The sequence below is a fragment of the Nyctereutes procyonoides genome, unplaced genomic scaffold (assembly GCF_905146905.1).
Source record: "Nyctereutes procyonoides isolate TBG_1078 unplaced genomic scaffold, NYPRO_anot_genome, whole genome shotgun sequence".
Taxonomy (NCBI): Eukaryota; Metazoa; Chordata; class Mammalia; order Carnivora; family Canidae; genus Nyctereutes; species Nyctereutes procyonoides.
Genome location: NW_026575135.1, coordinates 38,209,974 through 38,222,919, shown reverse-complemented (window position 1 = coordinate 38,222,919; position 12,946 = coordinate 38,209,974). Strand labels below are relative to the sequence as shown.

The following is a 12,946-nucleotide window of genomic DNA, read 5'->3' as shown; positions in this document are numbered from 1 at the left end:
ATCTGCTGCAGAAGTATTCTGCAACTCTGCTGAATATGGTTTCCCATGAGACTCCTTCTCATACCTGAAAAGCTACTATATTTACATCCTTCAAAGCAGTGCCAGTAAAAATTTTGACTGATGGCATAAGTCAGGTCCAGGGCCATTTCAAATGGCAAAAAGGGGAAAATGAACTTTGATATTCTCTTTTTCCTTTATAAAAATGACACCAACAAAAGTATACCTGAACTATGTACAATATTGCATCAACTCAATTCATGCTGTTTTGCCTTTAGTTGTGCTCAACTAAGGAGGTTGTATATTCATGACAAAATTTTTTCTTCTAATAACCTGACACATTTACTCTTATCATTGTCACCATCATTACTCTAAAGCATTTTAGTGTCTGTATGTACATTACATTAAATATTTAGTTAAAAGTATTTTTAAGCAAGCCCTTTACTAAATAAATAAGAGTACCTAATCTTAAGTGGATAGCAGGGGCCCAGACCAGTCTCTAAAGGCAACATAGTAATTCTAGTATATGCACAAAACCCTTTAGGACAACTCGGATTAAAAGTGGGCTGTCCAGGAATGGGAAAGCGTCTCGTATGAGAGAGAAGGGAAAGACTTGGTTCACCAAAATCCTAGTTTCTACATAAAGAAAAGGTCATTTTTCTGCCAGGTAAGTTTCCAGATATGACAAGATAAATGCCTTCCCTAGTTGTATTAGGTAAGATGGAAATGAAATATAACTTCTTAGAGTCCTGTTCCAAGAAGAGTCCCCTTAGAGTCCTCTTAATGTTAGATCCTCACATCAGGCAGCTGAAAGATGCACAATACACTGTCATTTTACATATATAAGTCAAGTAAACACACGAGAAGTTGTCTTTCCATTTTGTCATTTTCCAAAATAACCTATCATATGAATAATAGAAGGTTTGTTTTAATTTGTAAGCTTAATTTAATTTTTTTTCTCATTAAAACAATCTCATAGCCTTTTTTCAAATTACATTTTTCTAGAATCCAAAGAGGTTTTGGGGGGCAGTGTGGAAATTATGTGACATATTAGGACAAAATGGAGATTCATTAATTTGTTGCAAGTGTTTATTGAACCCATTCTATAGTAGGGATTAAATGTTCAAGAAAATATCACCCGAAATTACTTTACTTGAAATAAGTATTTCCATTATATAAGCAAAAATTGGTTGTTCAGAGTCAGTGTGATATAATAATTATTGAATTTGAGAACTTCAAAAATCCTGGTTTCATAGCAAAATTCAAGATGGACTTTGCTTTTATACCCTTTCCATCATTAGAGGAGAAAGCATGGGTTGAATTGACAGTTAAATGAATGTTGTGATAGACCAGCTGTGCATTTTTTGAAACTTGGAAAGCCTAGATTACTTCTGATCTTACTGAGAAACTTTGTATGATAGAAAGCCCAAAACAAACAAACCAAATAAAACACTAAACCCCAAATTTAAAGCAACCTGGGTAATTTGCATCACATGGAATGAGCATGGGCTTTGGAATTGAATGGCATGAATTTGAATCCCAGTGCCATTCTTTATGATCTGGGTGACCTTGGATAAGGTACTCAGCATCACTGAACCATGGTTTCCTAATCTGTAAAGTAGAGATAATATGTGTCTTATGGGGTAATTTCCAGAATTAGAAGTATGCAAAGCTCATGCTGTGATGTTTGGCACATAGTAACTGCTGTTGCGAGGACTGGGGTCCCAGCAGGCCTTACAGTATGGAAACTATGAAGGAGGCAAGAACACCTTTGGGTAAAGATTTTATCAAATCTTTATTTATTCCCCTATATCCCAACTCATTAGATGATTCCTGGTGGTAGAGAGGGTGGTTGGTCACCTCACTGGCCTTTTAGGGCAGACATGGGACTGACTTTGAGTGGAGACTAGATCTGGGTACATATGCCCCTCAGATTGCATTGACTCATTTGAGGCCACAGGCTGTACTCTGGCCCCAGAATAGCTGGCACAACTGTGACACTTGTCTGAGCAGGTGTCTGACATTCTCTCAGATTGAGTGGATAAACAAAATTCTAGATTGTCTTTTTCATGTGTCTATATAAAGCAGTCTTTGGCAATTACAGGTAGAAGACTGGTTAAGATCTAAGAAAATCTAGCCTAGGCCTTTGCCAGATAAGCAGATATCACTTAAAATTTTTAGAAGTTTTATTCTTCTTCTTATTTGTTTCTAAAATATGTGTAGATATGTAATGAAATTTGTATATATACCCCTTTTTAGTGAAACATTAGCAGACTATAGACATGCATATGTACTTTGCTTTCCTTTGCTTTTTTTTACCTTTTTTTTTGAAATGATAGATTCACAAGAAGTTGCAAAAATATTTTCCTTCACCCAGTTTCTCCTAATGTTACATCCTATATAACTTTAGTACAATATCAAAATCAGAAAATGGGCATCAGTACAGTATGTGTGTATAGTTCTGTGACATTTTATCACATATGTGTGTTTGTGTAGCCACCACCACACTCAAGATACAGAACTGTTGCATCGCCACAAAGATCTACATCAGCTAATCATTTTATAGACATTTCAGCACTCCCCCCCCATCATCCCTAAACCCTGGTAGCCATTAAATGCTTTTTGTCTCTATAATTCTGTCAATATTAATAAATGAAATCTTGCAGAATATGATCTTTTGAGATTGACAACCTACCCCCCTCCGTCCAGCATAATGCCCTTGAGATCCATCCAAGTTGCTATCAATACTTCCTTTATATTGTTATACTGGTAGTCATGGTGTAGATGTTCCACAATTTGTTTAGCCATTTGTTCACTGAAGAACAGTTTGGTTGTTTCCAATTTTGGGCAGTAACATATAAAGCTGTTATGAACATTTATCTACAGATTTTTGTATAAACAATTTTTAAAAAAATTCTCTAGAGAAAAAGCCCTGGACTGTGATTTCTGGTCTAAATATAAGTATATGCTTAATTTTTAAAGAAATTGCCAAACTGTTTTTAGTTTTCAAAGGGGTTGTACCATTTTTCATTCTTACCAGTTCCTGTTTGTCTTCTCCTACTGAGTTTTGAGAGTTTTTAAAAAATATATTCTCAGGACACCTGGGCGGCTCAGCGGTTAAGCATCTGCCTTTGGCCGAGGGCATGATCCTGGAGTCCAGGGATCGAGTTCCACATCAGGCTCCCTGCATGGAGCCTGCTTCTCCCTCTGCCTATGTCTCTGCCTCTCTCTCTCTCTCTCTCTCTCTCTCTCTCTCTCTCTCTCTCTCTGTGTGTGTCTCTCATGAATAAATAAAATCTTTAAAAAAAGGAAAAAAATAAAATAAAAAATATATTCTATAAACTAGTTCTTTATTAGAGATGTGGTTTGCAAATATTTTCCCCTATTGTAGCTGTGTTTTAATTATAGTAACAGGATATTTTGCAAAGCAAAAGTTTTTAATTCTGGTAAAATTCAGTTTATTGATTTTTTTCTTTTATGGATTATGCTTTCAGTATCATGTCTAAGAATACTTCACCAAGTCCTAAGATGCCAAAGATTTTCTCCTATTTTTCTTCTAGAAGTTTTATAGTTTTGTGTTTTACATTTAAGTCTGTGGTCAATTTTGAGTTAATTTTTGTGTAAGGTGTGGCTGGGTTATGATCATCAGAATTCCAAAATGGCCCGCAAGATCCTGCCACTTGGTGTACACACACCACGTAATTAATCACCTCCTTTTGAGGGAGGATAAGACCAGTCAACATAGGATCATCCTGGATGGGCCTGACCTTATCAAATGAGCCTTTTAAAAGACAGTGAAGTGAGGAAGATGCTCTGTTGCTGGCCTAGAAGAAACCAAACAGCTATATTGAGAAAGAAGGAGTCAATCCAGCAACAACATGAGGGCAGTCTTAAGGATGGGAGAGTAATGCTGGTTCACAGCCAGCAAGAAAATGAAGACCTCTATTCTCCAACCTTCAGGAAATGAATTCTACCACTAACTTGAATGAGCTTGGAAGAGGACCCTGAGTCTCAGATGAGACTGCAACTACATTCAACCCCTTAATTTCAGTCTGCTGAGACCCTGAACAGAGCACTCCAGTAACCCATGCTAGATAGAGAGAGTGAGACACTAAAATTGTATTGCTTACACTGTTAGTTTCCGGTAATTTGCTGTAGCAGTACAGGTTTGATCTCCTAGAGTGGGCTGCTGCTGCTTCTGTGCTTATGTAGATGAGGTTTCTGATTATTGGTGCTACATCTGGACGTTAAGGAAAGAAGCAGGATGAACATGCTGCCAGGCACTGTGGGCTGCTGGGTTGGTCTCTTCATGTGAAGGCTCCTGAGGCTCTACCCTGCCTTTCTGGATCTAGGGTCGTCACTCATGGTGTCCGTCTTCTTTTGCATTTCAACATGAACTGTTATGTGCCCTGTTTGGTTAAGGGAATTTATGGATTAAATTATTTTACATAGTGTAATCATTACAATAGTTTATAGTGAGATAAAAATTAGGCTTTATGTATTTTATATTTATTCGTTTGTTATATTTATTTATTTATTTATTTATTTATATTTATTTATTTATTTATATTTATTTATTTATGTATTTTTAAAAACCAGGCTTTAAAATCTTTTCAGGTTGCTGCTTTCTTGTGACAAAGTGCTTCAACGTACTCTTGAACTTAGTATAAATTACTCAATTTTCTTTAACAAAAAGAGAAGATTTCACATCTATAGACCCTCTCTTTGATGTCAAGTGGCTGTCAAATTAAAAAATTATTTAAAAATCCTCCCCAACAAAATAATTTCTTTTACATTAAGGTGTAGTGACATATGTAAAAAAAAAAAAATCCCTACAAAACTGCTTTATTGGAACAATTTTATTGAGAAAGCATTTTGAAAATGTGTTTGAAAATATCTCTAGAATTCTCAACTTTCTTTCTAAAAATAATCTAAACTTATGAATTGTTATAAAAATTTTATTTTTATTTATTTTTAGAAAAAAATCTAAATTTATAAAAATTCATATAGGTGCATATAAAATGTTCTGAGATATAGTTTCCTAACCAAAGCCTTTGTTAGAAACATAAGATATATTTAATATAAAATGTATTTGTTAAAATACAAAAACATGGCATACATATATTAAAGATCGATTAATTAATTTAGGGAAGTTGGGCATTTTTTAGCCAAAATTTCAGTTAAAACTTTTGCTTAATTGAAGGATTGAAACACGAGTGTCATGATTCACTAGACACAGTCAATTGTGCCCTTCCACCATCTGCATCTTATCTTTTTTTTTAAGATTTTATTTAGTTATTAGAGAAAGCGCAAGGGTGTGTGTGTGCACGCGCACACGCACGCACACACACATACACAAGAGGGGAAGAGGGGCAAAGGGAGAGGGAGAAGCAGACTTCTTGCTGAGCAGGGAGCCCAGTGTGGGGCTCAATCCCAGGACCCCAGGATCAGGACCTAGCTGAAGGCTGATGCTTAACTGACTGAGCTACTCAGGCACCTCATGCATCTCATCTTTTAACCATGTTAAAGATGTGGGAGTGGTGTCGGTGGGGACCCAGAATTAGACTTCCAGGCTGCAACTATCACAGAAAATTACACAAGATTTTTAAAATTACAAAGCATATTTCTTTCACTGAAAATCATTAATAATAACTTATTGAGAATAAAAAGTCTCAGAGATATTAATAACACAAGGTTAAGCCCACTTCTCATGACTGATTATCCTTTGCCTCAAGCCCTCCTGTACCTGGTCTCTCCTTTGTGAAAATGTTCTTTTGCTTGTGATTTGGACAGGATTTCTGTAAAATTTTGTTTCTGGTCCCTTCTGCTTTCTATTCCTTATCAATTCCTCAAAATTTTTGTCAGCTGGTGGTGTTCTAAGCAGCTTTTATGCATGGAAACACACAGATGCATATTCAGTGTGCAAAGCAAGGAGGTGTGTGGCAGTCGGCCATCTTGATACAGTCTTTCCTCCACAACTTTCTGCTAAATGTCAAGGTGAAACAATTAATAGTGGACAGGACCAGAAACCAGACATCCAAACTACTGGGCCCAATCCAGATCTTAGCCTGGATCTTGCCTGGAAAATAGTTACTATTTGTAGACTGGTAATGACAGCCCTTCAGCTCTCATTTTCTGCATGCCCCAACATTTCTAAAGTATTAAAAGTAAAGAAATGAACAACCTTACCAAGAGAGAAGGTCTTACCAACCTTACCAAGAAGAGTTGCTTCTTGATAATTAAGAAAATAATTTTCCTTTAATTCCAGGTACTCATAAAATTTGATACTAAAAACTATGAGCATGTTATTACTGTGAGATTTTCTTCCTTAAGAGTGACATCATATATCACTCATATATGCAATTTAAGAAATATCACAAACAACCAGAGGAAACAAAAAAGAGAGAGGGAGGCAAACCAAGAACGAGACTCTTAACTCTAGAAAACAAATTAATGGTTACCCTAGGGGACATGGGTGGGGCAATGAGTGAAATCCATGATGAGGATTGAGGAGTACACTTGTGATGTATGGAAGTGCTGAATCTCTATATTGTACACCAGAAACTAGTATGACATGGTGTTAACTAACTGGAATTTAAATAAAAACTTTTGAAAAAGGGACATCATAAATAGGAACTATTTTATTTTCAATGGAAGGTTCTAGAAACTTGCTAGGAAGTAAATATTCATTGGCCTCTAAAATTATTTATGTTTGAAAGAGCTTTAATATTTCAATATGTATAGAATATCAAATATTTAAAGCATTTACATTATGTCTAATAATCCTCCTCAGAAATATTGAACCTTTGGGACATCTGAGTGGAACAGTAGGTATGTGTCTGACATTTGGTTGTGGCTCAGGTCATAATCTCAGGGTCATGGGATCGAGCCCTGAGTCCAAATCTCCAAGTTGGGCTCTGTACTCAGTGTGTGTGTGTGTGTTTTGGGGGGGGGGAGTCTGCTCTTTCTCTCTCCCTCTCCCCCTGCCCCCTAAAAATAAATGAATAAATCTTAAAAAAAAGAAATATTGAATCTTTGTTTTATGAGTTAATAATTTTCCTAATTTGATCCCATGATCATTACTAGAGCCAACATTTACTTGAGAGTTTACTATGTTTCAGATAGGTAAGGTCTTTTCAGGTTTTAATACTCATCTAATCCTCGCAAATCTTTGTAAAGATAGGAATTATTATCTCCATTTTGTGGGGATTTATTATATTTCACATATTTGGTATATCCATATTGCATGGTACATTTTTATTTTTAAAGATTTTATTTATTTATTCATGAGAGACACAGAGAGAGAGAGTGAGGCAGAGACACAGGCAGAGAGAGAAGCAGGCTCCATGCAGGGAACCCGACATGGGACTCGATCCCAGGTCTCCAGGACCCCACCTGGGCTGAAGGCAGCGCTAAACCTCTGAGCCACCGGGGCTGCCCTGATGGTATATTTTAGTTGATATGTAGTCGATAGACATAAAGTATATTTATAGTATATTTAAAGTGAAATATCTGAGATTTTTGCTTCTGAATTACTTACCCAAAAATGTAAGTAAAAGATTTACTCTTTTGTCATCTGGGCCTTACAACATTTTCCACTAATTTCCCCTGCTGACATCAGGTTCCCAAGGATCGCATTTCTCCTGAAATCTGGTTTCGAAGTCAGTCTAAATTACATAATAATATGTACCTAACAAGTTATATTCTGATGCCGAAGTGACAGTCACCTCCTTATATCTCAGAATTTTTTGAATTGTGAAACACACTTTTCCTTAAAATGGATAGGATGTGGAATTTTGTTTGGATTCTCTCATCTTGTTATGTTGATTATAAACACTATAGATTATCTCTGAAACAAAAGGCTATTCTTGTCCAGAAACTGTCTTTTGTTCTGTTTCTCATGTAACCAGATAAACCCCACAGAGATACATATCTCACTGCATGGTACAGTCAAAATCCCTATGGCCAAAGATGACATGGGATATATTCTCCAATGCTGAGCGTGCCATACACAGTATTATGCTGTTCTGTAGTTGTTTGCTAATATAAAAAGATGTGATTTTTTTTAAAAGATGTTATGTTTTAATAGGAGAGAGAAGTATGTTGTGAAGGGTTAGACTTGAGAGATTGATACAAAAGTCATTAGATGTGCCCTCCCTTCTCCCCCACCCCTTCTCAGTTGATTCAGACTATCATTTCCTCTTCTACCAACTTGACACCTTTTTTTTTTATATTAAAGAGTTGGATTTTCACTGGATTCCTTTGTTACATAGTTTGAATCACTTTTTAATATTGGAACTTAACATTTTTTATTCCTCAAAAGGTCTGGTACTTCTTTGAATAACTGTGATTTCACTGACAACCCCCACCCCCGCCATACAATGGTATAGTATTTATACCATGAGACATTCTTGCTGTATTTACCACTATTCCTTGTTGCTCTGAAAAGATATATAAGCATTGTAAAAATCTGCTTTCATCTCTCAAATGAAATACTGCTTTAAAAGATTTTAAATGAAAAAAAAATAAAAGATTTTAAATGCTAAATTTAAATTTAATTCTAAATCCCACGCAAAAAATAGATTGTTATTATACTGTTTTTAGTGTTAAAGAAGTAATACGTAGTTTCTCTTAATAATGCACTGGATATTAGGATTTAGTTATTAAAAGTAGATCAAGGAAGGAGCCAAAGTAATCATGACTCTTGTTCCATCCACCATATAAAAATTTAGATGTAACTTCTCAAAATATTTTTTTAAGGAGGTTTGAAGAAATATAGTTTATATTATTTATTCCTTTAAGAGTATCATGAAAATGGTTACCTGGGTGGCTCACTCGGTTAAGCATCTGCCTTCAGCTCAGGTTATGATCTCAGGGTCCTGGGATCAAGCCCTCTTTTGGGCTCCCTGCTCAGTGGGAAGTCGGCTTCGCCCTCTCCCACTGCTGCTCCCCCTGCTGGTTCTCTCTCTCTCTCTCTTTCTCTCTCTGTCTCTCTGTCAAATAAATACATCTTAAAAAAAAAAAAAGTACGTACATGAGAATTCATGAAATATATTTCTCTAAATTTAGGAACTTTATAAATGTTGAGCTTTTTATTTTTAAATATTAGAGGCCAATTTTATTGTGGCTTACAGTGAAATCATAATCTAGGAGCCTATTGCTGATAGAAGAGTACTTCCTTTTTTTATTCAGTAAGGACTCATGTGTTTTTGTACCTTTTACACATTTTAGGTCCTTCTACAACAAGAACATATGTATATAAACCACCTATCATAGACTGTTTCATTAAGATCTTAGTGGAGAATATAAAAATAGAACTAAAGTGGCAGCGCAGGTGGCTCAGCGGTTTAGCGCCGCCTTCAGCCAGGGCCTGATCCTGGAGACCTGGGATCGAGTCCCGCATTGGGCTCCCTGCAATGGAGCCTGTTTCTCCCTCTGTCTGTGTCTCTGCCTCTCTCTCTCTCTCTCTTTCTCTGTCTCTCATGAATAAATAAATAAAATCTTTAAAAAAAATAGAACTAAAGTAGTACTATAATGAAATTCAGTTTACCATTTTTGGAGGGCTTTCTTTTTTTTATATAAATTTATTTTTTATTGGTGTTCAATTTGCCAACATACAGAATAACACCCAGTGCTCATCCCGTCAAGTGCCCACCTTTGGAGGGCTTTCTTATATAGATGGAATGGAGTTGAAGTATTAAGAGAATGGCTTTGTCTTAGATTTTTAATGACCTGAGCCTTAACAACAGTTTTGAAGGTAGGCAAGAAAATGACCCTTGTTCCCATTTCATCAAGGGAGAGAATGGAAGCTCAGAGAGATGACATGGCATTACCCAATAGCCTAAAGCTAAGTAAGTGGCAGAGTGAGGACTGGACAAAAATAAGACTTATGATTCTTGGTCCACTACCTCAATGGTAAAGATAAATAAATTTATAAGAGTAGAGAGAGAGTTGGCATAGAAGAAGCAGATATGATTTTAGAGTTCCTGATTTTTACATACTTTTGGAACCCAGGGAAATGTTTTGTGTTAGTATTAGCTATAAACTCACCTTGAAATGACTCAAAGTAAGGTAGAGATGTTCCCAAATACGAAGTCGTACCATGCTCATTTAGTGTTGGGTAATAGAATTCTCTTTTGTGTGTTCTATTCTTTTGTGCCTATAGCTATGCTTTTACTTCTTTTTTTGATTTGAACAAAGTATAGTTAATAATTTATACATTAGAGGGTTAAGATTATATTTCACTAAATATCTTCATCCTTTCCTATAAGGTATTTTATGCCAACATATGGCTTCAACTTGTGGGTTTTTTTTTTAATCTTTTCCAGTTTTTTATTCATTCATTCATTCATTCATTCATGCAAACAAGCATTCACTGTGGGCCACTGATGCTACAGAGATGATTAGGCATAGTGTCTGACCTAAGGAGCATCTCAGTCTAGTAAAGATAAACATGTAAACTAATACATTTCTGCTAAAGCAATTCACATTATAGTAGAAGCAAGCATTAAGAGCTAGCAGAAAAGTTAACAGTGCCTTTGGGTTCAAAAGAGGTTTCTTGAAAGAGATGGTGTCTGAGCTTAATATTTTAGGGCAAATAGGAATTTATTAGGTGAAAAGGTGCAAATTTTCTTACTTTTACCTACAAATAGTTAATCTACTGTTTCTCAGACATTGTGTACATTGTTTCTTACTTTTTGTTCACCACATTATTTTTTTAAATTTAAATTCAATTAGCCAGCATATAGTATATCATTAGCCTCAGATGTAGTGTTCAATAATTTATCAGTTGCGTATATCACCACATTATTTCATGAGCTTTCAGAATTGCTCAAATATCTAGTTTCTTAAAGCTTTTCCAAATCAGACCCTTCTGCTTGAGTATAATTTGGAAATTCTCAGACTGTCTACCATTTTACTAATTTGTTGCTGTGATTAGAACTTTTTTTCTTGTAAATAATATAACATATTTGAATATGTCTTTGAGATACTTGATTTTTACTATATTGGAAGTATTTTGAAAGGCTTTTTAAAAAAGGTGTGATAGTGTTCTTGGACTTAAAATTCACTACTAATTGCTTTAGAAGAAAAAGTCTATAAAGTATGATTAAATTGTAATACAGAGGTCTAACAATTGCCCAAATATAATTTATTAAGGGGGGAAAACTTACACACACTTCCTTTTGTTATTTATTTTATTATACATAGTATAATACATTCCTCTGTTATAGAAACAGAATGAATATAATTACACTTTTTTCTACAATATAAGAATCATCACATTATTTACTCTTTACATTATTTCAGCTCATTTTGTTTCAAACCATTTGTTTTTTTTTAGGTGGATTGAAAATGTTACTAACTCAGCTCATTTTGAAATATCTTGCTTATATATCCATCTGTTGTGTGTCTTAAGATTGAAATTTAGGTCAAATTACAACTTGAATTTAACTTCACAAAGAAAATAAGTGTGCCATCTTTAAAAATTGCATTCTAAATTTTAAACACAATAGATCAAAGTACATCTTATTTAAATATATACTCTGGAAAAGAAGTCTCAATTATTTTCTCCCAAACTTTCTTAAAATAGTCACTGTTCTCAATATAAAACATGAGGTTTAGCTTTATTATCTTAAAAAAGATGAAAAGTTGTTTATTTTAAAAATTTAATGATTTTGCTTTCAAATTATGGAAATTCTTCTTTGGGGACATCTTTATTTGAATTGTATGTGACATTCTATTTATTTCTTAAGGCTATGATTAAAAGTTTCATGGATGTCTACCAGCTTGCAAGTGCTAGAATTGCTACATTAGAAAAGGAAATGACATCTCATCGAAGTCACATTGCAACGTTAAAATCAGAACTTCACACTGCTTGTTTACGTGAAAATGAAAGTTTGCAATCAGTAAGTCTTTCAACATTGTTTTTCTTTGTGTCTTAGGTCAGAGTTACATTCATGGTTTTATTGTGCATAAGATCACCCGCCAATATATATAATTTAGTGTAAATGATCAATCAAGCAATGTAAAATTGTTAATGTGGAGAAAGTTTTGAGGAGAGAAAGGCAATTAATTTTTCCATTGTATCATGTATAAAGATATGCATACTGTTACCAATGCTAAAACACTACATCAAGATTCCTTTGTGTTTGGCAGTGCAGCTGACAGTTGGATTTGGCAGTATGCATAGTTAGAGCTTGCAACTGTCTGAAGATTCAGTGTGTCCCATTAAGACAGAATATTATTAATTATGCGTATAACCAAAATGGTAATTAGAACATGTGATTATTCTCTGTAGAAAACTAGACTTATCCATAATACATGCCTAGCTAAAGATGCATGTTGTGATTCATCTATATGATTAAAATTCAGTTTCAGCAGTCATTTTATGTCTTAAAATTTTAGCCCGTGATGAAATTTGGGCTCATTTAAGACTAAACAAAATTTCCTACATTTGAAATAATGTGTTTGGGGAGTATCACAAAATGAATAAAGGAATAAAATAAACATTTAAAACTTTTTCCTCCAAAGGCAGATATATCAATAGGAGATTCAGAAGGTTACCAGTCACTAGAATGCCTTTTTTCCTTTTTTGGTTTGATTAGAATGGCTCAAGGTGACTTGTAAGGAAAAACAGTATTGTTTTGCCATTTGGCTAATAACCCTTTTCCAATGATGTATTCAACAGAAAAAGAGTTAGCATTAAAACAAATAGCTGCATGGCTATGGGTTAGTTCTTCAGCTCTGTCAAATCTTAGGCCAAGTGTCTGCACCCCAGTGAAACCTTCATGACCCTAGTGTTTAAAATTGCAGCTACGGGGCAGCCCTGGTGGTGCAGCGGTTTAGCGCCGCCTGCAGCCTGGGGTGTGATCCTGGAGACCCGGGATCAAGTCCTGCATTGGGCTCCCTGTATGGAGCCTGCTTCTCCCTCTGCCTGTGTCTCTGCCTC

At 35.1% G+C, this 12,946-nt stretch overlaps 1 protein-coding gene across 9 annotated transcripts in view; it reads left to right on the top strand.

Moving 5' to 3' along the window:
• CCDC171 (coiled-coil domain containing 171) overlaps positions 1–12,946 on the top strand; it is a 396,084-nt gene that overhangs the window by 248,086 nt on the left and 135,052 nt on the right. For 8 of the 9 annotated variants that reach the window (XR_008661460.1, XR_008661461.1, XM_055302495.1 and 5 more), the window contains one exon: positions 11,751–11,903. The exons of the other annotated variant lie outside the window; for it this stretch is intronic. Coding sequence is in view for 6 of the 8 variants with exons in the window: in XM_055302495.1 (XP_055158470.1) it covers positions 11,751–11,903 (153 nt within the window). In the remaining 2 variants the exon portion in view is untranslated. The remainder of the gene's footprint in view (positions 1–11,750; positions 11,904–12,946) is intronic. 9 annotated transcript variants of the gene reach the window in all.